General features: G+C 41.6%; 1 protein-coding gene across 1 annotated transcript in view; it reads left to right on the top strand.

Moving 5' to 3' along the window:
* Nucleotides 1-23,402, top strand: part of PARVA (parvin alpha) — a 49,027-nt gene extending 25,625 nt beyond the window's left edge. Inside the window, exons 6-12 of the mRNA XM_077453590.1 lie at nt 6,937-6,995; nt 9,706-9,725; nt 12,501-12,562; nt 15,606-15,674; nt 18,502-18,603; nt 21,395-21,467; nt 21,564-23,402. Of these exons, the coding sequence (XP_077309716.1) occupies nt 6,937-6,995; nt 9,706-9,725; nt 12,501-12,562; nt 15,606-15,674; nt 18,502-18,603; nt 21,395-21,467; nt 21,564-21,640 (462 nt within the window). The 3' untranslated portion in view covers nt 21,641-23,402. The remainder of the gene's footprint in view (nt 1-6,936; nt 6,996-9,705; nt 9,726-12,500; nt 12,563-15,605; nt 15,675-18,501; nt 18,604-21,394; nt 21,468-21,563) is intronic.
* The last annotated feature ends 2,202 nt before the right edge of the window (nt 23,403-25,604 follow it).

Raw genomic sequence — 25,604 nt, forward strand, 5'->3', positions numbered from 1 at the left:
TACATTAGTGTGATGGTCAGTGGGAAGAATGTTCCTTATACTTGTAGACATTGGGAAGCATTACCCCCTTACAGATAGCTAAAAAGAACAATGGTGTCTGTGGGAACGTATCTGGAAGGTAGAAATTGCTTATTGCTCGAGGAACCCAACCACGACACAACACTACCTGCCTGGAGTTTGCATGTTCTCCCTGTGCCTGTGTGGGTTTCCTCCAGGTACTCTGGTTTCCTCCCACAATCCAAAGACATGCAGGTAGGCTAATTGGCTTCTGTCCAAAATTGGCCCTAGTATATGAATGGGGACCTGAGATTGTGGGCTCCTTGAGGGTAGGGACCCATGTGAGTGTACAATGTACAGGGATAGGGACAATTGTAGACACTTACTCAGGTTGAACTGGATGGACTGGTGTCTTTATTCAACCTTACTAACTATGAAACTATGAAATCCCTAGCAACATTTAGAGGAACCATAGGGTTGCATAGAACCCTGTCCGAGAAACCCTACTCTATTGGGGTTATTGCTTCCATGGAATCCTGTCTGAGAAACCATATTCTATGGGGTTATTGCTTCCATGAAACATTGTCTGAGAAACCCTACTCTATGGTGGTTATTGGTTCCATGGAACCCTGTCTGAGAAACCCTATTCTATGGGGTTATTGCTTCCATGAAACACTGTCTGAGAATCCCTACTCTATGGTGGTTATTGGTTCCATGGAACCCTGTCTGAGAAACCCTACTCTATGGGGTTATTGCTTCCATGGAACCCTGTCTGAGAAACCCTACTCTATGGGGTTATTGCTTCCATGAAACACTGTCTGAGAAACCCTACTCCATGGGGGTTATTGGTTCCTACTCTATGGGTTATTGGTTCCATGAAACACTGTCTGAGAAGCCCTACTCTATGGGGGTTATTGGTTCCATTATTTCTCTGTCTGAGAAACCCTATTCTATGGGGTTATTGCTTCCATGGAACAATGTCTGAGAAACCCTACTCCATGGGGGTTTATGGTTCCTACTCTATGGGTTATTGGTTCCATGAAACACTGTCTGAGAAGCCCTACTCTATGGGGGTTATTGGTTCCATTATTTCTCTGTCTGAGAAACCCTACTCTATGGGGTTATTGCTTCCATGGAACCCTGACTGAGAAACCCTATTCTATGGGGTTATTGCTTCCATGGAACAATGTCTGAGAAACCCTACTCTGTTGGGTTATTGCTTCCATGGAACCCTGTCTGAGAAACCCTAGTTCATATTGTGATCACATAAAGCAGCCAATGTATATTGGAGACTAAACCGCTCCCCAAAATACACTGGTTGTTTTAACTACTTGAAGACTGCCTAATGTACGGATTTCAAGTGGTTTTCCCGGGATGATGCTTGCAAACACTGTCTGAGAAACCCTATTCTATGGGGGTTTTTGGCTCCATGGAACCCTGTCTGAGCAAGCCTACTCTATGGGGTTAATCCTTCGATGGAACCCTGTCCGAGAAACCCTATTTTATGGGGTTATTGCTTCCATGAAACACTGTTTGAGAATCCCTACTCTGGGTGTTATTGCTTCCATGGAACCCTGTCTGAGAAACCCTACTCTATGGGGTTATTGCTTCCATGAAACACTGTCTGAGAACCCTACTCTATGGGGGTTATTGGTTCCATGGAACCCTGTCTGAACAACCCTACTCTATGGGTTTTTTGCTTCCATGGAACCCTGTCTGAGAAACCCAACTCTATGGGGTTATTGGTTCCATGGAACCCTGTCTGAGAAACCCTTCTCTATGGGGTTATTGCTTCCATGGATTCCTGTCTGAGAAACCCAACTCTATGGGGTTATTGCTTGGAGTGCCAAAGGTTGGATGTCTACAGGCGCCAATGATGGAAATATAGACCCTTGTCACCCACTTCCAACAAAATCATGAGGGTATATAAAGTCAATATTTTATATTTTTGGATAGAATACTTAAAAATTAAAAACCATGCCGTGTTTTGGTTGCTCAAAGCATAAATATACAACAAGAGCGCCAAACCAAATGGTTAGAGTCCAAATCGCTTTAATGGTTCTTATTGTGATCACATAAAGCAGCCAATGTATATTGGAGACAAAACCGTTCCCCAAAATACACTGGTTGTTTTAACTACTTGAAGACTGCCTAATGTACATATATGTTGCGGATTTCAAGTGGTTTTTCCAGGATGATGCTTGCAAACATTGTCTGAGAAACCCTATTCTATGGGGGTTATTGGTTCCATGGAACCCTGTCTGAGCAACCCTACTCTATGGGGTTAATCCTTCGATGGAACCCTGTCCGAGAAACCCTATTCTATGGGGTTATTGCTTCCATGAAACACTGTTTGAGAATCCCTACTCTATGGGTGTTATTGCTTCCATGGAACCCTGTCTGAGAAACCCTATTCTATGGGTTTTTTGCTTCCATGGAACCCTGTCTGAGAAACTCTACTCGATGGGGTTATTGCTTCCATGGAACCCTGTCTGAGAAACCCTACTCTATGGGGTTATTGTTTCCATGGATTCCTGTCTGAGAAACCCTACTCTATGGGGTTATTGCTTCCATGGAACACTGTCTGAGAAACCCTACTCTATGGGGTTATTGGTTCCATGGAACCCTGTCTGAGAAACCCTACTCTATGGGGTTATTGGTTCCACGGAACAGTGTCTGAGAAACCCTACTCTATGGGCTTATTGCTTGGAGTGCCAAAGGTTGGATGTCTACAGGCTCCAATGCTGGAAATATAGACCCTTTACAACCACTTCCAACAAAATCACAAGGGTATATAAAGTCAATCTTTTATATTTTTGGATACAAAGATTAAAAACCAAGCCGAGTTTTGGTTGCTCAAAGCATAAAAATACAACAAGACGCCAAACCAAATGGTTAGAGTCCAAATCGCTTTAATGGTTCATATTGTGATCACATAAAGCAGCCAATGTATATTGGGGACCAAACCATTCCCCAAAATACACTGGTTGTTTTAACCACTTGAAGACTGCCTAATGTACGTATATTTTGTGGCTTTCAAGTTGTATACCGGGATGGTGCTTGCAGCTACACACATCATCCCAGTATTGTTTTTTTTCAGGAGGCGATCGGGTTTTTTTTGGTAAAAGCCATCCTAGCAGCTTATTAGCCGCTGGATTGCTTTGACAGGCGGCAGGAGGGGTCACGAGGTCCGCCAGTGCCTCTCTCGACTCTACCGTCCCACCGGCAAGCCCAGAATTATTGCACCAGATTCCCATAGAGCCGATCGAGTACCAAACGGTCCCTGATCATCTCTATGGTATAGTAAACTGGAAGCGATGAGTATTTTGTCACTTCCAGTTTCCCCAAATGTAAACAGCTCCATTTTTTAATTGTGAAAGCATCAGATCACACCGATCTTTTAAGGGCAGAGGTCTAATAAACCCTAGATCTCTCCATAAAGAGTACCTGTCACTGCCTATGGCTGTCTCAAGGGATGTTCACACTCCTTGTGACAGCAAAAAAAAGTGAGTAAAAAAAATGTAAGAAACAGTGTAAAAATAAAATAAATAATACAGAAAATGTTAAAGCGTCACCGCCCTTTTGTGCTCGCACGCAAAGGCAAACGTACGCATTGGTCCCGACATATATACGTAAACAGCCACACATTAGAGTATTGCCCGCAAACATCAGAGAGCAATAATTCTAGCGCCGGACCTCCTCTGTAACTCAAAACTGGTAACCTGTAAAAGCTTTTAAAGCGTCACCTATGGAAATGATTAAGTACCGTAGTTTTTCAGCGTTTCACGGGTGTATGCAATTTTAAAATGTGACAGGTTGGGTATCTATTTACTCAGCGTAACATCATCTTTTTATTTTACAAAAAAACTATATTGTGTTTGTGTTTCTTAATACCCACCAAAGGGGGTCCATGTTTCATGCAAGCAGCCTGGTTAGAGCCAAGGAGCTCCCAAAAAACGATGTTCTCCTAAGACATTTGATCAAAAATGTTGAAGTTCTAGAGCCTCCTAGAAATTTTCTTTTGGAGTATTTATTGCTATCTGTGTCCTCCTCAGTGGGAGATTCACCCTCTATAATTGTCCTAGTGACCATTGTCACCAGGAGTGACTGGAAATGAGTTGCCACCAGAAGAATCGTTGAGGGGAAATCTTCCAACAAAGAAACTTGTTCTGATGACAGATGTCTAAGCCCTTGTACACACGGTCGGAGATTCCGACGGAATGTGTCCGATCGGACCGTTTTGTCGGATATTCCAACTGTGTGTGGTCTACATCGGACTGTTTCCGTCAGAGTATTCGACGGACCAAGTTTTCCAACTTGTTGGTAAAATTTTCCAACAAAATTCTCCGATTGGACAAACTCCGATCATGTGTAGAGAATTCCGATCGGACAAAGTGCCACGCATGCTCAGATCAAATTCCTACACCAAAGCTATTGGCTACTAGCGTGAACGTAGTCTTGTCGTAACGAAATAACATCATCACGTCGGATTTTCCGACAACTTTGTCCGACCGTGTGTATGCAACAGTTTCGGACAAAATCCGACGGATTTGCTTGTCGGAATCTCCGACCGTGTGTACAAGGGCTAAGGGAATAACCCTCAATTTATAGAGATGTCCTCTTGAGTACTTCACATGCAGTGAAGGAACATTTCTCCAATGGGATGTGGACAATAAAAAATAGCCAGGGTATTTTGTGACCTTGTGATAAATTGTGCTTTCAAAACCGCTTGTTTATAACATTAATATTACAGCTTACATTCAGCTGTGTTGGCTATCATCAGAGGAAGATATGGAAACCATGGCGTCTGTGGGGCAGGGCTTGGTTGAGGTATACCCCCATCTTTTTTTTGGGTGTTTGTTGGAAGTCATAACAGGTACCTGATTTTTGTTTCGAGGAGCCAATTCTGTACCATTTTGTCAACCAAATGTTTTGGTTCCTTTGGTCACACTTCACCAAACTTACTTTGGTACTTCAATACATGCTTCTTATAGTATTGGTAAACCATTATTTAAACTTTGCCATGCATTTGTAGCTGTCTTTATCACTAAATCCACCCCTTTGTCTTGCTAACTATTGTCATCAGGAACAGTAAGTCATGGGGAACCCAAAATTTTATGGTTGTGGACAGAGCAGGTGTTGAGTCTTCCAATGGAAAGCATGTTCCAGTGACAGCTGTCTTAGGCTTGCCACACACTTATGTTTTTGAACAACCGCTCATCAAATATCGTTGGACAGAGCATTCGATGCGCCCACCATTGACTTCCACTGTTACTAATTTTTATTGGAGTGTCATACAATTGTATAGAATTTTACAAATACAATTTTTTGTTCACAGTCAGAATTTAATTGATGATAAAGTGTAACCACCCTGAGCCTTCACATTTCCTCATCCATATGGTTGAAAATGATCATTGATTTGCCCCTATTAACCATTAGAAAATCGTTTGAGCGATTCAAAAGTAGACCTTTAGGAGCAAAATCCTACCAGTGCATGGACAGCTTAAGAGGGGGCTTATCTTTACTTTGGAGAGATTTGCTCTCACCTCCTGCTGTTTATCTAGGACTATGGCTCGCGGGCCTTTGCTTGCAATTATATAGCCCTTGGGGCACTATTCCTTCCACTGGCATCAATGATAAGGCACTATTCCTCCCACATATACCAACGAGGCTGCACTATTCCTCCCCGTGACAGCAATGTTGGAGCCCTATCCCTCCCAGTGACACCAAAGAGCCCATAGGCCGAATTTGGCCCTTTGCTTACTTTTATCCGGCCCTTGGGGCACTATTCCTCCCACTGACACCAACGATGGGGCACCAATCCTCCCACTGACACCAACAACAGGGTGCTATCCCCCCCCCCCCCATGACACCAAAGATGGGACTTTTTTCCTCCTCACACGGACCACCATGTCAGAGGAACTGTGTACTCCCACCAATACCAGGACAATTTTCTTTATCCATTGGCCACGGTCTGGCCCCCCTCACTGTAAACTGGCCCTTCGTTTGGAAAGTTTGGAGACCCCTGCCCTAAGCCCTAATGTAACTGGCAAGGAAGGGGATAACACTAAGGAGCGATTAAGGGGTTTAATGTGTTTCCTGGGAGGTTTTTTGTATGGGGGCTGGGCTGACTGGAGGAGGAGAGAGATCGCTGTTCCTCATCACTAGGAACAGCAGATCTCTCTCTAACTCCCCTGTCAGAATGGGGATCTATCTGCTTACATTGGCAGATCCCCGTTCTGGCTCTCGTTCCCGTGATCGCGGGTGGTCAGGCACATCGGGCCCTCCCCCCCCTCTGTACAGTGGGCACGCACCTGCTACGGCTCTTTGAAGGAGCCAACATACCCCTGCCCTAGGACAGGAAGTTAATGCAAACCTCATTAGCCGGACACAGATATCCCCAACCCAACCAGGGTTTAAACCAGGCTTTCTCAACCTTTTAACCCTAGAGGAACCCCAAAAATATTTTTTTATGTCTCGAGGAACCCGTCCTAAAACCAAATCATCAGGGTTCAATAGGAACAATGCTGCTTATATCAGGGGTCAATAGGAAGATATTTGGTGTCATGCTGCTGGCTTTGCTAAATGGTGCTGAACCTTGAACTCTGTAGACATCATCAAATAGGTGGTTCATCAGCCACAGCTCAAGGAACCCCTAGCCACCTCTGGAGGAACCCCAGGGTTCCACGAAACCCTGGTTGAGAATGGCTGGTTTAAACCATTCCCTTGTCTATGCAAATCTAAAAAAAATAAAAGAATTTAGCTTACATATAATTATATTGTAGATTGTGCCTATTCATGCATGCAGACAACTTTCCGCCGCTTTGAAAGATGTTCGTGGGACTTTTGGGGAGATTTTCGTTCCAAGTGTTTAGCATATGTAACAAGTAATGTTAACTCATCACCTCTATGAATGCTTTTTTTTTTTTCCCTGTACAGAAGCTGGATGGAATGTTGCAGTCGCGCCAGATTCAGGAGGAAATCACTGGTGACACAGAGTACGTAATACTACCATTTAATCGGACGCAGATGTCTGTGAGAAAGGGGCGGCTCATGCGTTGATGCTAATGAGGACCTGCGGTGGTGGAGGTGGCGGTCAGTGTCCTCTTACTTGGCTCGTGAAGTGGCCCAGAAGGGATGGGCATAGGGGAAAGCACAAGGGTAATTGTCCCAAGGCTCGTTTTTACAAATGAGAGCAGAACTAGAACTAGAGGGAATGAGGTCATTCTATGGCACTGAACATGCTGTACATGAAGAGGACCTGCCCTGTTTCTAAAGTTACTTTGATGGAAACAAGGACTTTTTTAAAATATTTACCATTAGCCAAAAAAGTCTATTTTCAGGATTCGTTTTTTCTACGGAGACAGATGACCTGTGCTGAGACTCTGGTCTATTTTAGGACATTTACACACTTCTGTTCTACATCAGTCTTCCCCGTAACCTCCGTCATCCTTCCAAGCAATGACACCTCCTCCATGCTGCAGCCTTTAAGAATACCAAATAATACAAAAAGGAAGCCACTGCCCCCACCTATAGCTGGCCATTGCAACACGCAGCATTGGTCGGTAACAGGGCCGTCTTTAAGGCAGGGCAAAAGGGGCAGCTGCCCTGGGCCCTGTCATTGTTGTGGGGCCCAAAGCAGCTGCTTCATACTTGCCAACTATCCCAGTTTACATTCCCTTGTCCCTTAAAGTTTTATTCCTGTGCTGTGTCCTGATACCTCAGTGTGAAGTGCTGCTACTAATGCTGCCCAGCTCTGCCCTATTGTTTTGTACAGATGACTCACCTGCAGACCCTGTGTTTACATGTAAATAACCGGCATTCATATGTAAATAACAGTGACATGCATATGTAAATAGCTGAGGCCAACGGCATTGATATGTAAATAAAGGCAGCATTCATATGTATATCCTCCCCCCCTGCAGTGAGGAGATGATGTGATGTAACCAATAGCATCCAGTGAGCAGTATTACTGTACAGTAATCTCTAGCAGCCAATCAAGAAACGGAATTCATGTGCTGTAACCTCTAGCAACTAATCAGTGAGCCGTAATGTGTGCTGTAACCTCTAGCAACCAGTCAGTAAGCAGTAATGATATGCTGTAACCTCTGGCAACCAATCGCAATCGCTGCCTGATCTGATACAGTAAACTGATTTTAAGTCTAGCTGCTATTTATTGTATGTCTCAGAGAAGGTGGAGAGTGAAATTGCATGGTGGGAGGGGGGCCCTAAGAAAATGTTTGCTCAGAGCCCAATCAATATTAAAGACGGCCCTGGTCGGTAAGCAAGCTTGGAGCTTTCCTTGGATTTAACCTTGGCCTTTTAAGGATACCAAACCTTAAACGTGGATGCATTGCCAAACCTTGTTAATTGGAACCCCTGTCAAGTCTGTTTTGCCAAACATGTAAAAAGGATGAAACGCTGATGGTCATAGAGTTCAGAATGTTATTTTGCCTAACAAGTGCCGACACGTTTCGGGAGTTCACTCTCCCTTCATCAGGGCTTACAAATCTTGTGACCCTAAAATTGACTGATAATATTTGTGTAAGAAAAAAAAAACAGATACTGCCACCAGCAGGTTGTACAACTTGCTGCTAGTATTGGATTTTACATACACATGTATTATCAAAATCCCACTGAGACCAGTGAATTTTGAGGTCATATAATATATATAAGCACTATAGAAGGGGCAGTGTCTGTACCCTTGAAACATGATGGCTTTCTTTTTTCATGTAATTGTTTTCATAAAAAATATTTAACCACTTAATGACCAGGTCGTTTTTATCGATACGGCACTGCGTTGCTTTAACTGATAATTGCATGGTCATGTGACGTTGAACCCAAACAAAATTAACCGTCCTTTTTTTCCCCACAAATAGAGCTTTCTTCTGGTGGTATTAGATCACCTCTGCGGTTTTTATTTTTTGCGCTATAAGAACGAAAATAGCAAAAATGTTGAAGTTAAAAAAAAATTTGTTATAATAAATATCCCGTCAGCAGCCCCCTTACATCAGATTCCCATCAGCAGCCCCCTTACATCAGAGTGTCCCCCCTCCCGCATGTACTCACAGTTCTGAAGGCAGCTTCTTTTCTTCCTCTCTACAGTCATGTGATAAGTAACAAGTGATAAGGGGAGAGAGGAAGGAAAGTGTGCCGGCCGTCTATCTCCCCCTGCAGGCTGGAGGGAGCATAACGCCAAATGCTCTCTCCAGCATATGACAGAAACTTCTCCTCCTGACAGGACTGAAATCGCGATCACTCACTGTCAGAGAGCAGCGGCTCCAGGACTGCACTTGACCGGCCCACTGAGTCATCGGCCCACCGGGAATCTCCCGGTAGTCCCGATGGCCAGTACATGCCTGCCCTCAGCCCCCCCCCCCAATGAAAAAGCATAGAGGCTGTGTGTAGATAAGAACTCCTGACGTTTATGTTGCACTTTTTATGGATCCAAGACTTGCAAATGATTGAAGGTAGAGGGTTACCTCCCCCAAAACTGTAATATTATATTTAATCGACTAAACCCAGCAATGCATGGTCACTCTACAGAGCTTGCATGTCATTGCTGTACTCATCGTCTGTCTGTAGACAGTCAAGCTTTCTTGTTTTTTTTCTTATTTTTGAGATAATAAATAATTAGGTAGAAATGACTAAAGTTCTGTTGTAATCTGAAGATCATTTTTAATCAGTTTTTTTCTTCTCTCTCCAAAGGGCCTTATCGGGCAGACATGGTAAGAATTTATATTTTAGAATTGTCTTTTTTTTTGCATTTGGATTTTGCATGATACACATTTCAGAGGGTCCCTGGACCACCCTTCACACATATCACTGCACTCTTCGAATAACACTTTAGAACTCAATGTGGAGAATAATTTGGGGGAAATTAGTAGTTGTGGAAATTAGTAAAAGTCATATTCTGCATTGCTCATCACATAAGCCTGCGGGGGGCACAACTTCAACTCCAGATGAGAGGACCTGCTCTCAAATGTAAGGATTCGAGAAAAGGCTGAAATGTGTTCCTTTCCTGGTGAAAATGCTGCTCCTGGATCCCTGCAGTAGGACGCGCACAAAAACGCTACTAAAAAGCAGAATTAAAACTCTGATCCTTGGCTTTAGGAGACCAAATGTCCAGGAGTTTGATCATATGATGAGCATTTTGTCCAGAAAGGATGAAGTTGAACTTCAGGCAAACAGATACCTATACAAAAAATGTATTTAATATACATTAAATACAGGGCGGCACAGTGGTGTAGTGGGTAGCACTCTCACCTAGCAGTAAGAAGGTCACTGGTTCAAATCCCAACCATGACACTACCTGCCTGGAGTTTGCATGTTCTCCCTGTGCCTGTGTGGGTTTCCTCCGGGTACTCCGGTTTCCTCCCACAATCCAAAGACATGCAGGTAGGTTAATTGGCTTCTGTCCAAAATTGGCCTTAGTATATGAATGCGGACCTTGGATTGTGGACTCCTTAAGGATAGGAACCAATGTGGGTGTAACAATGTACAGGGAAAGGGACCATTGTAGACACTCACTCAGGTTGAACTGGATGGACTGGTGTCTTTATTCAACCTAACTAACTATGAAACTATATATATACAGTATCTCAATTATTTTCTAAGCATTTCAATACCAATAGATATATATATTTATATATATATATATATATATATATATAGATATATATAGATATATATAGATATATATAGATATATATATATATATATACACATACATAGACACTGTAGCAAAAGTGAGTACACCCCTCACAATTTTGTAAATCTTTTATTCTATCTTTTCATGTGACGACACTGAAGAAATGACACTTGTCTACAATGTAAAGTAGTGAGTGTACAGCTTGTATAACAGTGTAAATTTTCTGCCCCCTCAAAATAACTCAAAACACAGCCATTAATGTCTAAACCGCCGGCAACAAAAGTGAGTACACCCCCTTAGTGAAAATGGCTAATTGGGCCCCCGATTTGGACATTTTCCCTCCCCGGTGTCATGTGATTCGTTAGTGTTACGAGGTCTCAGGTGCGAATGGGGAGCAGGTGTGTTAAATTTGGTGTTATCGCTCTCACTCTCTCATACTGGTCACTGGAAGTTCAACATGCCACCTCATGGCAAAGAACTCTCTGAGGATCTGATAAAAAAAAATTGTTGCTCTACATAAAGATGGCGTAGGCTATAAGAAGATTGCTGAGACCCTGAAACTGAGCTGCCGCACAGTGGCCAAGACCATACAGCGGTATAACAGGACAGGTTCCATTCAGAACAGGCCTCACCATGGTCCACCAAAGAAGTATAATTACAAAAATGGGAGGGGTGTACTCACTTTTGTGAGATTTTATATATATATATATATATATATATATATAAAATGTGTGTGTGTGTGTGTGTGTATATATATATATATAATTTTTCCTGCCAATTAATTTCTAACTTTGTCCATCCAGTCTTGGTCCTGATATTTACACAGTTAATAGTTAAAGTTAGAAAAAGCTAGCTTTCACTGTTCTTAAAAATGTTCTGTTCCCCCCTCCTACCTATCCTGTGTACCCTGTATATAAAAGATCGGTGTACTTACCCTGTTTTAAATCCGGTCCAGTCATGTTATCCCACAGCTCTGGCTCCCCTGTGTCAACGAGTGGCTGCTGCAGGGGAGAGGAAGGAGCAACAACAATGGACCATAGGCGTCTGTGGATGAGGTCATGGCTTTGGGAAATCACATCTGTTGAGAGTTCTGTGACACAGTTGGAGCTGCTGAATCATGTGACCGGACTGTATTGTTAAAATTTAAGTACACTGATCTTTTTTTTTTTTCTTTTTTTTATACGGAGTATGCAGGATAGGTAGGAGAAGAAGGGAACTTTTTTAAAGAATAATTAGCCTTTAGTACCACTTTAAAGCAGTTGTAAGGGTAAACATTTTTTAAATTGCACAGAGCGGCCGCAAACCTCCCCTTCTTGGGTCCCCCCCGCCCCCCCCCCCCCCCACGCCGGTGCTCCTGGCCCCTCCTCTCTGTCCAGTGCTTCCCATGGGGACACTTGTTCTTGTGCGTGCTCGCTCCCGAGCCCCGCTGCTGCGTCCATTAACACAAACAGCGGGACTCGTCCCAGCCCCCCCCCCGCTCCCTCATCACTGGTTTTGATTGACAGCACTGGGAGCCAGTGGCTCCCGGTGGCTCAGGAAAGCCAGGGAGAACCCGCAAGTGAGGGGAGAGAAGAGCTGCAGATGTGCACAGTGCTGGATCGAGTGAGGGCTCAGGTAAGTAAAAGGGGGGGGGGTGAAGGGAGAATGCGGACACCTAAACATTTTTTTACCTTAATGCAAGGAATGCATTAAGGTAAAACATGTTTAGGCTTCAGAACCACTTTAGATTCTACAGCACATATTTGTTTAATGGAAGACCGTAACTCTAAGAGGTGAATTTATCAAATAATATGTGTGCTCCAGCACTGCTTATTGAGTTTTTATATGTTTTTTTTTTCTTTCCTCCTTCCAGAAAGAGATGCATTTGATACGCTTTTTGACCATGCACCGGATAAACTGAATGTAGTGAAAAAGGTTAGATGTAGTTCTTTTCTAAGTGTCCTTGATCTTGGCCTTTTGGGATATGTTGGATACGTTACTAGTGAGTCTTTTTGGGGTTCACAAGATCATTGCACATTGATTTTCTTATGTTAACATCAGGAAAAGGAATGGAGCAAAGCTCAACATGCAAAGAGACCACCTTGCTTGATTTGGTTTATCCAAAGGTAAATTTTTCTGGTTTTGGATTGAGCAGGGAAGGGTTAAAACTCCTCTCTGTGCCCCCATTGGGGGGGATTTCCTTGTCCTGTCTAGTAAGAACATTTACCATTTTGAGTTGCACTAAACCAGGAGTCTCCCAATGGGGACACTTGTTCTGGTGCCAACTCTCTAAGCTGGAGTTTTACTCACTTTTTCGAGAGGTCTTCTCTTACATCCTATTCTGTTGGTAGACAGAAAGTGGAGGAAAACATTCTGGTTCCCCCGAATTTTTGGGGTCCTCCAGAACCTGTTTCACCTCATAGCCCTTGGGGGGGGGGCTAAGTTAGCTCTTCTTCATTGCCCAACCCCAGGTCTTTACCCTCAGCAACATTAACTGGCCACGTATCTCTTCTAATAGACGATAGCCAAGGCAGGAAGAAGCGCTTGGTCTTCTTACAAGAAGTCATAAGCCTTGTACACACGGTCGGAGAATCCGTCGGAATGTGTCCTATCGGACCGTGTCGTCAGATAATCCGACTGTGTGTAGTATTGTGTGATTCCCTCCGAATCTCCGTCGGACCCAATTTTCCAACATGTTGGAAATATTTCCCGACCAACTGGGCCGATCGGACATACTCCGATCATGTGTAGAGAATTTTGATCGGACCAAGTGCCACGCATGCTCAGATCAAATTCCTACATCAAAGCTATTGGCTACTAGCCTGAATGTAGTCCCATCGTAACGAAATTACGTCATCACGTTCTGAAAGATCAGATTTTTCGCCAACTTTGTCTGACCGTGTGTATGCAACAGTTTCGGACAAGATCCGACAAACAAAATCCGACGGGCAAAATCCGATGGATTTGGTTGTGGAAATCTCCGACCGTGTGTACAGGGGCATAGACCGTATGAATCTGATGTTAGTCAACAAAAAAAAAATGTCTTAGCCCTTGTTTACACGGCGTCGGACATTCCGACAACAAAATCCGTCGGATTTTGTCTGACGGATTTTGTCCGAAACTGGTGTTGCATACACACGGTTGGACAAAGTTGTCGGAAAATCCGATCGTTCTGAACGTGATGACGTTATTTCTGTTACGACGGGACTACGTTCAGGCTAGTAGCCAATAGCTTTGGTCTAGGAATTCGATCTGAGCATGCGTGGCACTTTTGTCCGATCGGAATTCTCTACACATGATCGGACAAAGTCCCATCGGATCATGTTGTCGGAAAGTTTTATAGCCCAGCTCTCAAACTTGGTCTGTCGGATATTCCGACGCAAATAGTCCGATGGAGCCCACACACTGTCGGATTATCCGACAACACGGTCCGATCGGACATTTTCCATCGGAATGTCCAACCGTGTGTACAAGGGCTTACTCCCAACCCAAATTTTTGAAAAATATGGGTACCATGGCTTAATTACCTTCTTTACACCTTGCAAGTCTATCATATTTCTAGCCTTATGTTTGGACAGGAACTCTTTATAAACCCTTTGTCATGGTTATGCAATAGAGTTGGTCTGCTTACCTGTCTCCATGTGTTCATTTCTAGAGACCAGCCGACCCTCGCCTGTCTGCTTTTATAATCCATCCTCTGGCATGGCTCCACCCTAGCTCCTATCAGAGAACTCTATATTAACCTGTGCACTGCAGGCCAACCCTGCTGATCAACCTTTGTGTGTTAGCTTCCTGTTACCTGCCGTGTGCTCTTCTATTGTTTTCCGTTACCGACTTTGGCGTATCCTTGACTATCCCTGTTTGCCTGTGATCCTGACCTTTTGGCGTGTCCCCGACTTTTCCTGTCTGCTTGTGGCCCCGACCTTGGCTTTGTCCCTCACCATCCCTATCCTCCTGTTGCCTACTGTGGGTGTGAGGCTGGGGGACCCTGGGGGTCGCGACCTGGAGCCAGTTGCAGCCAAGTCCATCCTCACCACTCGAGGCTCTGGTGAACACCTGCTGGCTCTTAGACTCCGCTCCCCAGGGAATCTTACGCTCTAACCCCGGTGGGATCCATCTTGGTGTTCTGGCAGCCCTGCCTTCCTATCACCTTGACCCCCATCCGCAGCAGTCAGCCGTAGGGTCCACAACCTTGCAGTGCACTCCTAATCCCTGCGGTGTGCATCTGTCACCTGGCCCCAAGGTGACCTGACACCCTTCTTTACTTTTTCCCTCCTCCTTTTTCCCTCTCATCCCTTTTGCTTTCTTTTTGTTCTCCTACTCTAAACTTATTTTTACCACTGAAAAGAACCCTTCAACCCCTTGGGGGAGCCCACTTGGCCTGCAGACCCCCAACTCTGATGCAAACCTTGAACACTCTTCCCCTTGGGAGTCTTGATCCATGTGTTACTTCTGTGTTGACCTCTGTTTTCTACATATGTTTTAGCTCTTGCGTGGGCTTTCCAGTTGTTCATCTCCTTTGTGGAAAAATCAATAAAATTATTGAATGAGAAAGTGCGGGAAAACCTCCTCATAAAAAAGGGACAGGGGTTTAAAACCCTTCCCTTCTTTATGCAAAACAAAGAGAAATAAAAAAATGGCATTAGATACACAGTACTAAACTAACCCATGGAACTCTGGGAATCCTTTGTCATGTGTTAAATATTTATTGATAAAACAAAGATTGTATATCGTCCATCGTTATAAAAATGTAAACAGCATCCAAACTAGTAATAAGAAAACATTAGAAAGCAACCTCAAACCCACCGATATCACGCCAGGATAACAAAATAAAAAAATGCATCAAATAAATAAAATCAGTTATCGTAAAACTGAACCCAAACCATTTTGTTTTCCATTCGAAGTGGATTCTGCTCATTTTCTCAAACTATCGCTCGGACACCAAGTATTTACTGTATGTTTTTAATCTGCGTTGCAGACTTTGATCACGTTTGTTAACAAACACCTAAATAAGCTGAACCTGGAAGTGACGGAGCTGGAGACACAGGTGAGATAATATATTGGTCTAGTTCAGGGGTATTAAATTAAAGTTTATGGAGGTCTGATCAGTAAAATTTTCTTCCAACAGAGGTCCGAATCGCATGTTTATGGGAAGACTCAGATCCTTCCCTTTACAGCCCCCCCCCCCCGCCCCCCGTCCTTACTTCAGTGTTCTTAGTCACAGTCACCCCCCTTCACAGTAGTCTACTGAATCGCCTTTATTCAGAGTCCTCAACCATCTATTCATATCATCACCCCACCCCCCAACCCAGGGTACTGTCCCTTGCCTCCCTTCACATCACCACACCCCCCCTCCACCACACAGCACTGCCCCCTTCACATCACCTGTACCCTCTTCTCAACACCCCCCCCCCCACACACACACACACACACAGCACTGCCCCCTTCATATCACCTGCCTCCTCTTCACATCACTCCCCACAGCACTGCCCCCCTTCACATCACCCCCCCTTCACTTCACCCCCCCACAGCACAGCCCCCCTTCACATCAACCCCCCCCCCCCCACAGCACTGCCCCTCTTCACATCACCCCCTCACAACACTGCTCCCTTTCACTTCACCCCCCACAGCACTGCCCCCTTCACATCAACCCCACCACAGCACTGCCCCCTTCACTTCACATCACCCCCCACAGCACTGCTCCCCTTCACTTCACCCCCCCCCACAGCACTGCCCCCTTCACTTTACATCACCCCCCCACAGCACTGCCCCCCTTCACATCACCCCCCACAGCACTGCCCCCCTTTACATCACCCCCCCCCCACAGCACTGCCCCCTTCCCTCTTCACAAACCTCCCCCCCACACATACACACATACAGCATTGCCAACCTTCACATCACCTGCCTCCTCTTCACATCACCCCCCACAGCACTGCCCCCTTCACATCACCCCACCCCCCACAGCGCTGCCCCCCTTCACATCACCCGTTCCTTCTTCACAATACCCCCCCCCCACACACACATATATAGTATTACCATCATCCACATCACACATCTCCTCTTCACATCACCCCCCCCTCCCACACACACACACACAGCATTGCCACACTTTACATCCCCCCCACACACAGCACTGCCCCCTTTACATCACCCATCCCCTCTTCACAATACCCCCCCCCCCCCACAGCACTGCCCCCTTTAAATCACCTGTACCCTCCCCTCACCCCCACAGCACTGCACCCCTTCACATCACACAACCCCTCTTCAAAACACCCGTCCCCCTACACACAGCAATGCTACCCTTCACATCACCCATCCCCTCTTCACATCACCCCCCTCAGCACTGCCCACCTTCGCATAACCTGTCCCCTCTTCACATCACCCCCCCCCCCCCCTCAGCACTGCCCACCTTCACATCACCCGTCCCCTCTTCACAACACCCCCCCCCCCCCGCCCACACACACACACAGCATTGCCACCCTTCACATTACAACCCCCCCCCCCCCACAGCATGGCCCACCTCACATCACATATACCCCACACATACACACAAAGTAGTGTGCTCTGCACTCTTCACATCACACCCCCACAGCATTCCCCCCCCCCCCACCACACATCACCCCCGCTCCCTTTACATCACCTGCCCCCCTTTGGTTTTTCCTAGACATGTGCAATTCGTTTCGTTCCAAATTAGTTTTTTAACGAATTTCAACAAATTCGTTAATTTGGAAATATCCCAATTAACGAAAACCCGTTTAACAAATTTTTCAGAATATTTGTAAATTCAAATATTTGAATTTTCGAAAATTTGAGAATGCGAAAACCCTAAAATTTGAACATCTGAAATAATAACTAACTAATAATAACTTAACTATTGCTAACTACTAAATGATAGGTATTGAAATTTAATTTGAAATTTGGCTCTTAGTAAACGAATACGAATTTATCCGAGGTTACGAATTATCCGAAATAATGAATGCCATATCTAAACGAATGGAAAGTAATGAGTTAATAATAATAAATGACAATAATAATGAAGACTTTTTATTATTATTATTATTATTAATTCATTCCATTCAGTTTGTTTAGATACGGCATTCGTTATTTCGGATAATTCGTAACTTCAGATAGATTCGTATTCGGTACGTTGACTAACAGCCAAATTTGAACGTAAATTCCAATACTTATAATTTTAATAGTTAGTTATTATTAGTTAGTAATTCTTTTGAATTTTTGGATTTTCTTTCTTATTTTTGAATTTCCGGATTTTCGGATTTATGAATTTAGAAATTTCGATCATAACGAATGACCCGAAAAAAGAAAAGAAGACTAAACAAATACTTTTTTCAGCAGTGGGCATGTCTAATGGCAGCGAATGGCAGCACTGCTCTCCAGCTGCTCTCATTCACAACACAAGTCGCCAGCTACTACTGTAGTCCTCTCCAACTATCTGGTCGGCTGTGGGAGGTTGCGGATTCAGGCTTTTCTCCAGTACAAAGTGGCCAAGAGGAGGGGCTATATGGCGAGCAGGGACATAAAACAGAGAGGGGTCTGTGCCTTCAGTGTTACCTGTACTCTTTCTGCCCCCCTGCCCCTCCCTTTTCCCAAAAGGATTGCCAATAATTTGGGCTTCTGTCTGGGGTGGAGCTACAGAAAGTACTGACTGAAGCAAAAATGTACATTTATTTCTGAACCCCTGCACAGATTTCAACAGGGACAAGTGTTCTGTGCACTGGGGCCCCTGGAGGATTTAGGAAGATTTTTTTTATTTTTTATTTCAGGTGGGAGTTTTTCTGTAAATACACCTGTCCTTAGCTGTGTACAAATTTGGAAGTTGGGAAATTTGTTTTGCAATATGTTTGTGTTGGTCTCAGTTTGCAGATGGTGTGTATCTGGTCCTGTTGATGGGTCTTCTGGAAGGATACTTTGTTCCCCTTTACAATTTCTTTCTGACTCCCGACAGCTTTGAACAGAAGGTAACCATTGGCTGGAAACCTGCAATAGTTTAATACAAAAGTAGAATTGATATCATTCATGTAAATTAGTTACATTGTCTTTGTTTTTTTCTGCAGAACGCATGTAAGAATTAAAGTTATCATTTATATTTGTAACTAGAAAGTATAACTTGACAGGTCATTTTGAGATGGATTTAAAGAAACCTAAAAACTTTTTCTTAACCGTTTACGGACCGCCCCCCACACGTACATTTACTGCGGCAGGGCGTGCCCTTTAGCGCAAAATCACATACCTGTACATGAGTCTCGACTTTGGCTCTCGTGCGTGTGTGAACAGTTCACCAGAACAGCGGTCTGCCTGGTTTACATAGCCAGACCACCGTTCTTCCTCTCTGCGAATGATCGCCGAAGACCCCCGCTGTGCGGGGTCTCCGGCGGCCACGATCGTTCATAGAGAGGAAGAGCGGCGGTCTGCCTATGTAAACAAGGCAGACCGCTGTTCTGCCACAAAGGAAAATGGAGATCTCCTGTTTCTGCTAAGCCAGGAACACGGATCTCTGTTTTCCTTTAGTCAATGCATTCCCCCCCTACAGTTAGAAAGCACTCCCTAGGGAACACATTTAACCCTTTGTGATTTATACCATGTCAGTGCAATTTTTTTTAGGACAGATCAGTGTATTGGTGTCACCGGTTCCCAAAAAAGTGTCACTTAGTGTTCAATTTGTCTGCCGCAATGTCGCAGTCCCGCTAAAAATTGCTGATCGCCGCCATTACTATTAGAGGAAGAAAAAGTCCCTAAATCTATCCCATAGTTTGTAGACGCATTAACTTTTGCACAAACCGATCAATATATACATATATAATTTTTTTTAATTTATTTTTTTAACTACATGCTTTTGTTAAAAATCCCACTAAGCGTATATTGATCGGTTTGTGCAAAAGTTAATGCATCTACAGACTATGGGATAGATTTAGGGACTGTTTTCTTTCTCTAATAGTGTTTCTTTTCTTTTCTTTTGGTGGTATTTGATCACCTTTTTATTTGTTGCACTAGAAACAATTTTGAGGAAAAAAAAATATATATAATATATATATATATATATATATATATATATATATATATATATATATATATATATATATATATATATATTATTTTTATTTCTTTTTTTCAAAATTGTGACACTTTGGTGGTATTTGATCACCTTTTTATTTTTTGCACTAGAAACAATTTTGAAAAAATATATATTATACATATATATATATATATATATATATATATATATATATATATTGTTTATTTTTATTTTTTTCAAAATTGTTTATAGCACAAAAAATAAAAAGGTGATCAAATACCACCAAAAGAAAGCATGAAATAAGACCGAGACAGAAGTACCGTTAAATCGCACTTGTTTAATAATAAAAGTAAATAGAACAAACGTAGTCAAAACATAGCCAGAGTTCAGGAACCGGAATGGATTGTCAGACAAGCCAAACATCAGGGACACAAGTCTGTACTTGCCAAATATGCTGCAGAAATCTCCCACCACTGAGTCTGGCTGCAGCCATTTTAAGTGTGGGCAGCTGAAGCTGTTGCCTGTTCACTTCCTGGATTTACACAGAGGCACGCCTCCAGCTCTGCAGCTCTCATTGGCCCTCTTATGACTCCACCCCCTTCCTGGCAAACTCCTACCAGAGTGAGAGAGAGAGCTGTGTATGATGTCATAAGCCTAGGCTAATGACCAGACAAGAAACAGGAAGTGGGCTGTATGAGGGATTTACTGGCAGAAAAAAAAATGTTTTACTATTCAAAGTTAAAACATCAAAAAGGGCAGAAGATTTAATAGATGGAAAGGGAAAGGGATTGGACAAGGGCTACTCCAAAAATTGCCCTCAATCACCAGTGGTGAATAAGACTATCATGGTACCCGATTACACAAAAGAACATTAGTAAACATAGCATTTATTACAAAATATACAAAGAAATACACATAGATGACAGCAAAAACATCAAAGCAATTGTTACAAAAATCATAATCACAATACATTTCAATTTTTTTTTTAAATATACAATTCCCATAGATATGTAGAGGCACAATGACGTTGGCATAGACGTGAACCTCAACAAGTTTCGAGGCCAATGCCGCTTCCTCAGGAGGCGTCAACCAAAACATCTATAAAAGATATAATGCAAAATTATAATAGCACAACGGTCAAGGACACAACTAAGTTGTTGCCTAAGGCTTATTTATATTGGAGTATTAAGTAAAACCAGTATGACTCACCAATAGAGGCCCACTAGGGCAACAGACGGCATAGACTAAGACATCAGTGGAATGGGTGTTCCCCCTGGGGGCGGACACGGGGGGGGTGGTTTTGGAGAGGACTAAAATTGTAAACAGAATGAAAATGAATATCATGTGGGTTTCAATACAGAGCTTGCACAAGGGGAAGGGAATCAGAGAAGCGGAGGATTGGGAAGAAAAAAAAAAGGGAAAGGGGGGGGGGGGGGCGAATAGATGTAAAAATGACTGAAATTCCGCTTTAAGTTTCTAGAGATGACTCTTATTAAAGACTCTTATTTAAAAATCAATGCCCCCCCCCACCTCACTGCTGTGTCCAAGGGCCACACCCACCTCAAACACCAACGGGGGTGGGGGGCTGCATGTGGCCCTGGGGCCACAGGTTGGGCATTAGGACTTTAGACTGAAAACCAAATTAAATGTAGAGGGTTTAATTATTATTATTATTTTTTTTTGCCTTAAACTGTTCTTGGATAACAAAAAACAAAAAATTATTTTCTTATTGTCAGGTCCTCAATGTATCGTTTTCCTTTGAGCTCATGCAAGATGGCGGTCTGGAGAAACCAAAGCCAAGGCCGGAAGGTCGGTTGTGTTGTTGTTGTTGTTGTTGTTGTTGCCGCCGCTAATGTTTCTTTTGAATTGAATTCTGACCTCGTGGCTTTTGTGTTCTACCTGCAGACATTGTCAACTGCGACTTGAAATCCACCCTCCGCGTCTTGTACAATCTCTTCACCAAGTATCGGAGTCTGGAGTAAAAAAAAAGCACTCGACCTCCGGAATTCACGTCTAAAGATAATGATCCATCCATACTTCATTCCTGTTAGCGGTGTTCACTTACCGCTGGAGAAAAAGGAGAAAAAAAAAGGGAACATTTTTGTATTATTTTTATTTTCTATCGTACAAAGAAACTTGATATTGTGAGTCGTATATAAAAAAAAAAAAAAAATAAGGCGACTTCGCAAGAAAAAAGAAAAAGCATTTCAAATTTAGCGAGGGCTAACGAAGTTACCCCGCTGTATAGGGATCATTTATTAATCTGTATGGTTAGGATGGCGGCAATCGCTCTTGAATCACGCTAATTCTGGCTGCTGCTTTTAGTCACAGTCATGATTGTTTTTGATTTACAGGTTTAGCCTGCCAAAAACTCAAAGAGGTGTATTAAAAAAAAAAAAAAAAATATGCATAGCCGTCCGTCTATTAAAACTGCATGTCAATTCTGCAGATCAAATGTTATCTATTGAAAAAAAACTGTGCGTTAAGGGAAAAAAATACTGCATTATGGCCACTAGATGGAGATGAGGAGCCTACTTATTTTTCAAAATTTACAGCACCATCTAGTGGCCTTAATGCATTTTTTTCCCCCTTCACACAGTTTTTTTTTTTTTTTTTTAATTAATAACATTAGTTTTGCAGAGAATATAGCCTTGGTACGTTTTTGCCCCATGTACACAGATCAAATTTTCATGCAGTTTTTTTTTTTTTCTGTTTTTGTTTTTTTCATAACTACACCTCAAAGGGATTTACAGGGTTAGCCTACCAATAACTCAAAGAGGTGTATTTATTTAAAAAAAAAAAAAAAATGAGGAGCCTACTTATTTCCCAAAATATTCAGCACCATCTAGTGGCCTTAATGCAATATTTTCCCCTTCACGCTGTTTTTTTTTTTTTTTTTTTTTTTAATAACATTCATTCTGCAGAGAATAGAGCCTGAGGACATTTGATTGCCCCATGCACACAGAACAAATTTTCATGTAGTTTTTTTTTTTTTATATAAATACACCTCAAAGGGATTTACAGGGTTATCCTACCAAGAACTCAAAGTGGTGTATTTATTTGGGAAAAAAATGCTTAGCTGTCCATCTATTAAAACTGCAGGTCAATTCTGCATATAAAATGTTATCCATTGAAAAAACTGTGTGCGCGAGGACAAAATGCGGCATTATGGCCACTAGATGGCAATGAGGAGCCTACTTATTTCCCAAAATATTCAGCACCATCTAGTGGCCTTAATGCATTATTTTCCCCTTCACACATTTTTTTTTTTTTTTTAATTAATAACATTTGTTCAGCAGAGAATATAGCCTCAGTACATTTATTGCCCCATGCACACAGATCGCATTTTCATGCAGTTTTATTTTTCTTTTTTTTTTTTTTTTATAATACACCTCAAAGTGATTTACAGTTTTAGCCTACCAAAAACCCAAAATGGGGTATTTATAACAAATAAAAATAAAAAATAGATACCTTTCCATCTATTAAAACTGCATGCAAATTCTGTAGATTGAATGAGAAAATACTGCATTATGGCCACTAGATGGAGATGAGGAGCCTACTTATTTCCCAAAATATTCAGCACCATCTACTGGCCTTAATGCATTATTTTGCCATTTCACACTTTTTTTTTTTTATAATATTTGTTCTGCAGAGAATGTAGCCTGAGAACATTCCATTGCCACATGTACACACATTTTCATGCAGTTTTTATTTTATTTCATTTTTTATAAATACACCTCAAAGTGTATGTCTGGGGGGGGGGGGGGGGACATGTTTAGTTTCTGGTAAAAAAAAAAAAAAAACATATTCAGTACATCTCAGCAATAAATGTACCGTTTCCAATGTTTCAAGTGACTGTGGATCTGTCAGTATTTTTGAATATTTTTGAATTAAAAAATATCAGGAGTCTAGTAAGCTCCTAACCTCCCATAGTGGCAGACAATGCAAAATGAATGTTGTCCTCGTTCTCCTGTCCTGAATTACAGAAGTCCTACCTCTTATATTATGGCAATGAGAAGAGGTGGAAGGTGTTTTTTAGTCCAGAAAAAGGGAAAAAAAAGTCAACATATATATGTGGAGAGGAAAAGAGAGAGGGAGGTGTATAGGTATATTGCAGAAATGGACTGAATATGTATTTTATTTTCTATTTTGCCAAGTCATGCACTTAAAAAAAAAAAAAAAAAAAAATATATATATATATATATATATATATATATATAATAATGTGCCTTTTTTACTGAAATTTTCACTGTTGATTTATGCAATCCATCATAAAGGTCCGATATTTTCAAAGGAGGGAGGTTGAAGGTTTCTTTAGCTGGCATCATTTTTTATTTTTTTTATTTTATTTATATATATATATATATATATATATATATATATATATATATATATATATATATATATATATATATATATATATATTCTCTATGTTTAGTACATCTGATATGCCTTTTGTCTTTTTTAACTCTACATTTCACTTTTTTTATAGAAAAAGAATTGCCTGTTATTTTTTATTTTTTTATTTTTTTGAGAAATGAAAAGCAGCTCTCTATAAATTGTCAGAACTTGTTTTTGACGATAGGGTTAGCACCTTGTGAAAATGGTCACATAGCTCAAAGATTATTATTTTTTTTTTATTTTTTATTTTTTTTAACTGTATTATTAATCAGAAACAATAAAATATTGTGTCTTCTATATTATCTTTTATATGTTTGCCCTGAAGAGGTGGGAAGGCCTTCACCCCCCCCCCCCCCCAAAAAAAAAAACACATTGGCATTTCCTAATCCAAAAATATTTAAATATTACTGTATTATTAATCAGAGAAAGCATAAATCAATAAAATATTGTGGAAGGTGGAAAATAGTAAAATTGTCTTTATCTTATATATGTTTGCCCTGAAAAAGGAGGGAGATCTTTTTTTTTGCCCCAAAAGATTTTGGGGCAAAAAAAAAGGACTCTCTCCTTTTTTACTATTTTCCACCTTCCACGGTATTTTATTGATGCATGTCTTCTCTGATTAATAATACAGTAATAATTAAATATTTTTTGATTAGGAAAAGCCAATGCGTTTTTGGGGCAAAAAAAATAAAAAAAGGACTCCCTCCTTCTTCAGGGCAAACGTATAAAAGATATTAAGGAAGATGATTTTACTATTTTACAACATTCACAATATTTTGTTGATTCTTGCCTTCTCTGATTAATAATACAGTAATATTTTTTTTTTTTTTTAGATTAGTTAAAGCCTATGTGTTTTATTGGGGGGGGGGGGGAGGCTTCCCCCCTTCTTCAGGGCAAACATATATAAGATAATAAGGAAGATGATTTTACTATTTTCCAACCTTCACAATATTTTGTTGATTCATGGCTTTTATGATTAATAACATAGTAATATTTAAATGTTTTTTGATTAAGAAGAGCCCATGCATTTTTGGGGCAAAAAAAAAAAGGACTCTCCCCCCCCTTCTTCAGAGCAAACTTATAAAAGATGATAAAGAAGACAATTTTACTATTTTCCCACCTTCCACAATATTTTATTGATTCTTGCCTTCTCTGATTAATAATACAGTAATAATTTTTTTTTTTTTAGAAAAGTAAAAGCCTATGTGTTTTTTTTTGGGGGGGGGGCTTCCCCCCTTCTTCAGGGCAAACATATATAAGATAATAAGGAAGATGATTTTACTATTTTCCAACCTTCACAATATTTTGTTGATTCATGCCTTTTATGATTAATAACATAACAATAATTAAATGTGGGGCAAAAAAAAAAAAGACTCCCCCCTTCTTCAGGGAAAATATATAACAAATGATAAAAAAGACAATTTTAGTATTTTCCCTCCTTCCACAATATTTAATTGAATCATGCCTTCTCTGATTAATAATACAGTAATAATTAAATATTTTTTGGTTAGGAAAAGCCAATGCGTTTTTTTTTTTTGGGGGGGG

Source organism: Lithobates pipiens, unplaced genomic scaffold (assembly GCF_037356315.1).
Source record: "Lithobates pipiens isolate NorthernLeopardFrog02 unplaced genomic scaffold, aLitPip1_a1.2 Scaffold_24, whole genome shotgun sequence".
Classification (NCBI taxonomy): Eukaryota; Metazoa; Chordata; class Amphibia; order Anura; family Ranidae; genus Lithobates; species Lithobates pipiens.